Below are 5,320 nucleotides of genomic sequence, written 5' to 3' on the forward strand. Positions count from 1 at the left end.
GACAACCCAGCAGTGGAGCCCATCATCCAGGGACTGAAGCGGGTCGTACACCACGGTAACCACCTCCTTCTGTCTCACCTCCCCTGTGTGTGTGTGTGTGTGTGTGTGTGTGTGTGTGTGTGTGTGCGCGTGCGCGTGCGCGTGCGCGTGCGCGTGCGCGTGCGCGTGTGCGTGTGTGGGCGGCAGGCGGGCGGGCGGGTCTTTACTGTACTACCAAGCCTAATCAGGGTTCCCGCGCTGGTCTTAAAAAGCCATAAAGGCAAAAATCCAGGCATCCAATTTATAAGGCCTAAAAAGGTCTCAAATTCCAGTTATTTGGTCTAAAATTGAGGGGCTAGGTGTTAAAAATGAGATCCTGCAAGGAAATCAGTCCAACCACGTCTATTCACACGGAAATTAATCAAGCTGGATTATATTAACTATCCTTCAGACTGTGTTGTCTGTATGACAGTGAAATCCCTAATTTCATCACCTTGAGGATGACAGAAAGGTCTAAAAAGGTCTTACATTTGACTTGTTGAAACTTGTAGGAGCCCTGCTAAAGCCGTCAGCTCCAGGGCAGTTTGCACACACACACACACACACACACACACACACACACAGTTGTGCCTTTAGCCTTTAGCCCCCATGGAAGAGTTCCCAGCATGCCCCGGGCCCCCAGGCCTCACACTGGAACACAGAGCCTGGCCCCCAGGCCTCACAGTGGAACACAGAGCCTGGCCCCCAGGCCTCACACTGGAACACAGAGCCTGGCCCCCAGGCCTCACACTGGAACACAGAGCCTGGCCCCCAGGCCTCACACTGGAACACAGAGCCTGGCCCCCAGGCCTCACACTGGGACACAGAGCCTGGCCCCCAGGCCTCACACTGGAACACAGAGCCTGGCCCCCAGGCCTCACACTGGAACACAGAGCCTGGCCCCCAGGCCTCACACTGGAACACAGAGCCTGGCCCCCAGGCCTCACACGGGAACACAGAGCCTGGCCCCCAGGCCTCACACTGGAACACAGAGCCTGGCCCCCAGGCCTCACACTGGAACACAGAGCCTGGCCCCCAGGCCTCACACTGGGACACAGAGCCTGGCCCCCAGGCCTCACACGGGAACACAGAGCCTGGCCCCCAGGCCTCACACTGGGACACAGAGCCTGGCCCCCAGGCCTCACACTGGAACACAGAGCCTGGCCCCCAGGCCTCACACTGGAACACAGAGCCTGGCCCCCAGGCCTCACACTGGGACACAGAGCCTGGCCCCCAGGCCTCACACTGGAACACAGAGCCTGGCCCCCAGGCCTCACACTGGAACACAGAGCCTGGCCCCCAGGCCTCACACTGGAACACAGAGCCTGGCCCCCAGGCCTCACACTGGAACACAGAGCCTGGCCCCCAGGCCTCACACTGGAACACAGAGCCTGGCCCCCAGGCCTCACACTGGAACACAGAGCCTGGCCCCCAGGCCTCACACTGGAACACAGAGCCTGGCCCCCAGGCCTCACACTGGAACACAGAGCCTGGCCCCCAGGCCTCACACTGGAACACAGAGCCTGGCCCCCAGGCCTCACACTGGAACACAGAGCCTGGCCCCCAGGCCTCACACGGGAACACAGAGCCTGGCCCCCAGGCCTCACACGGGAACACAGAGCCTGGCCCCCAGGCCTCACACGGGAACACAGAGCCTGGCCCCCAGGCCTCACACTGGAACACAGAGCCTGGCCCCCAGGCCTCACACTGGAACACAGAGCCTGGCCCCCAGGCCTCACACTGGAACACAGAGCCTGGCCCCCAGGCCTCACACTGGAACACAGAGCCTGGCACCCAGGCCTCACACTGGAACACAGAGCCTGGCCCCCAGGCCTCACGCTGGAACACAGAGCCTGGCACGCTCGGCAGAGAAGACGTACCCCCAGGCCTCACACGGGAACACAGAGCCTGGCACGCTCGGCAGAGAAGACGGAGAACGCAGCAGCGAGGCACACTAAAAGAAAATCCATAAGATATACAAAAGAAAACATTTCAGGATGTTGATTTGAAGTGAGTGGTTCCGACATCAAGCCCCTCCTCCTCCCAGCCTGTTGTTTGGTCTGTTTGGTCATCTGTTCAGTGTTCTGAAGATACTTCACTGTGGCCTTCATTTGGAATCCCAAATTAGAGTCTGAACACAAGCTGAGATCTGAGTCGCACATCAAACAGCTTAGTGATACCCCACCCCTCCCTGTCCGCCTCCCCACCCCTCCCTGTCCCCCTCCCCACCCCTCCCTGTCCCCCTCCCTGTCCCCCTCCCTGTCCCCCTCCCCACCCCTCCCTGTCCCCCTCCCTGTCCCCCTCCCTGTCCCCCTCCCCACCCCTCCCTGTCCCCCTCCCTGTCCCCCTCCCTGTCCCCCTCCCTGTCCCCCTCCCCTCCCTGTCCCCCTCCCTGTCCCCCTCCCTGTCCCCCTCCCTGTCCCCCTCCCTGTCCCCCTCCCCTCCCTGTCCCCCTCCCTGTCCCCCTCCCTGTCCCCCTCCCCTCCCTGTCCCCCTCCCTGTCCCCCTCCCTGTCTCCCTCCCTGTCTCCCTCCCCTCCCCTCCCTGTCTCCCTCCCCACCCCTCCCTGTCTCCCTCCCCACCCCTCCCTGTCTCCCTCCCCACCCCTCCCTGTCTCCCTCCCTGTCCCCCTCCCTGTCCCCCTCCCTGTCCCCCTCCCCTCCCCCTCCCTGTCTCCCTCCCTGTCTCCCTCCCTGTCCCCCTCCCCTCCCCCTCCCTGTCTCCCTCCCTGTCTCCCTCCCTGTCCGCCTCCCCACCCCTCCCTGTCCCCCTCCCCACCCCTCCCTGTCCCCCTCCCTGTCCCCCTCCCTGTCCCCCTCCCCACCCCTCCCTGTCCCCCTCCCCACCCCTCCCTGTCCCCCTCCCTGTCCCCCTCCCTGTCCCCCTCCCCACCCCTCCCTGTCCCCCTCCCCACCCCTCCCTGTCCCCCTCCCTGTCTCCCTCCCTGTCCCCCTCCCTGTCCCCCTCCCTGTCCCCCTCCCTGTCCCCCTCCCCTCCCCCTCCCTGTCTCCCTCCCTGTCCCCCTCCCTGTCCCCCTCCCTGTCTCCCTCCCCACCCCTCCCTGTCCCCCTCCCTGTCTCCCTCCCTGTCTCCCTCCCCACCCCTCCCTGTCCCCCTCCCCACCCCTCCCTGTCCCCCTCCCTGTCCCCCTCCCTGTCTCCCTCCCCACCCCTCCCTGTCCCCCTCCCCACCCCTCCCTGTCCCCCTCCCTGTCCCCCTCCCTGTCCCCCTCCCTGTCCCCCTCCCCACCCCTCCCTGTCCCCCTCCCTGTCCCCCTCCCTGTCCCCCTCCCTGTCCCCCTCCCCACCCCTCCCTGTCCCCCTCCCTGTCCCCCTCCCCACCCCTCCCTGTCCCCCTCCCTGTCTCCCTCCCTGTCCCCCTCCCTGTCCCCCTCCCCACCCCTCCCTGTCCCCCTCCCCACCCCTCCCTGTCCCCCTCCCTGTCCCCCTCCCCACCCCTCCCTGTCTCCCTCCCCACCCCTCCCTGTCCCCCTCCCTGTCTCCCTCCCTGTCCCCCTCCCTGTCCCCCTCCCTGTCTCCCTCCCCACCCCTCCCTGTCCCCCTCCCTGTCTCCCTCCCCTCCCCTCCCTGTCCCCCTCCCCACCCCTCCCTGTCCCCCTCCCCACCCCTCCCTGTCCCCCTCCCTGTCCCCCTCCCCACCCCTCCCTGTCTCCCTCCCCACCCCTCCCTGTCTCCCTCCCCACCCCTCCCTGTCCCCCTCCCCACCCCTCCCTGTCTCCCTCCCCACCCCTCCCTGTCCCCCTCCCTGTCTCCCTCCCCACCCCTCCCTGTCCCCCTCCCCACCCCTCCCTGTCCCCCTCCCCACCCCTCCCTGTCCCCCTCCCTGTCCCCCTCCCTGTCCCCCTCCCCACCCCTCCCTGTCCCCCTCCCCACCCCTCCCTGTCCCCCTCCCCACCCCTCCCTGTCCCCCTCCCTGTCTCCCTCCCTGTCTCCCTCCCCACCCCTCCCTGTCTCCCTCCCCACCCCTCCCTGTCTCCCTCCCCACCCCTCCCTGTCTCCCTCCCTGTCCCCCTCCTCACCCCTCCCTGTCCCCCTCCCCACCCCTCCCTGTCCCCCTCCCTGTCTCCCTCCCCCTCCCTCCCTGTCCCCCTCCCCACCCCTCCCTGTCCCCCTCCCCACCCCTCCCTGTCCCCCTCCCTGTCCCCCTCCCCACCCCTCCCTGTCTCCCTCCCCACCCCTCCCTGTCCCCCCACACACACACAGCTCACAGCCTCAGACGCAGGCTTCCTCCATTAATCTTTAATGCTAGAAAGAGACGCGCCTCTTGGATGTGTGTTTGAGATCACAGCTACACAGGTGTCACTACAAACATGGCGTCTGCCGCGTCTCCACTAAACACTCAGCAGAGCGACAGAGCGTGTCCAGATGTGTTCCAGCAGGAGAGACACACCATGAGACACACCAGACCCACAACACAAATGTTCATAGATTGTTTCTTTTTGTGTCTTATTAACTCAGCCACGTGGGTTACCCCTTTATGTGGGTTCACTCACACACAGAGGAAGACTTGTTAATGGGAGGAAATAAAGCAAAGGCATATGGCCATAAACTCTCTCTTTACTCATGCTGATTAATCTGACAACTGTAGCGCTGTGTGTCCCTGGATCTCTCTCGCATTTATTAAACCGACTCCCTGCGCTGTACGCTGCTGTACGCTGTCCCTATGCTGCCACTGGCGGGAATTGGGCCTAGTAGCCAGGTGGTATGGCTAGATTTAGATTTAGCTCTCTCCCAGTCGACTGTGTGAGGTAGGCTAATCAAAGCAGCGTTTCCCGTGGTCATACTTGAGTGCGTGTTGAATCTGGAGTCCCTCCCACAGCTCTGGGGTCTGAGGCTGGGTGGGGTGTTGACTTTGTGATAGGAGGCTCTTCCGGTCGGGTGCTTAGCGTGCCCCCCCCCTCCCTCCCCTCCTCTTCTCATCTGGACAGGCGGAGGGGTGGTGGGCTTTCCGCTAGCAGCTCGTTAGCCGCAGCCATCCATCCGTCAGTGCGTCGGCGGGCCCGGGCTGATAGGGCACGTACGCTGTCTGAGGGGGGGGCAGGGAGACGCTGTGAATACTGAAACAGTCACGGCCGGGCACGGACCTGGCACAGGGAGGGACCTCCCATCCTTCCGTTCTCTCTCCCCTCTCTCTCCCCTCTCTCTCTCCCCTCTCTCTCCCCTCTCTCTCTCTCTCTCTCTCTCTCCCCTCTCTCTCCCCTCTCTCTTCCCTCTCTCTCCTCTCTCTCTTCCCTCTCTCTCCCCTCTCTCTCCCTCTCTCTCTCTCTCTCCCCTCTCTCTCT

The 5,320-nt window shown here is 64.5% G+C and overlaps 1 protein-coding gene across 1 annotated transcript in view; it reads left to right on the forward strand.

Moving 5' to 3' along the window:
- The window catches only part of LOC308170896 (receptor-type tyrosine-protein phosphatase gamma-like), a gene marked incomplete at its 5' end in the record, with an annotated part of 133,437 nt that overhangs the window by 90,945 nt on the left and 37,172 nt on the right, over positions 1-5,320 (forward strand). The window contains one exon of the mRNA XM_080545751.1: positions 1-55. This exon is cut by the window's left edge and continues 12 nt beyond it. Coding sequence (XP_080401877.1) covers positions 1-55 — 55 coding nt within the window. The remainder of the gene's footprint in view (positions 56-5,320) is intronic.

Source organism: Nansenia antarctica (assembly GCF_963989245.1).
Source record: "Nansenia antarctica genome assembly, chromosome: 15".
Taxonomy (NCBI): domain Eukaryota; kingdom Metazoa; phylum Chordata; class Actinopteri; order Argentiniformes; family Microstomatidae; genus Nansenia; species Nansenia antarctica.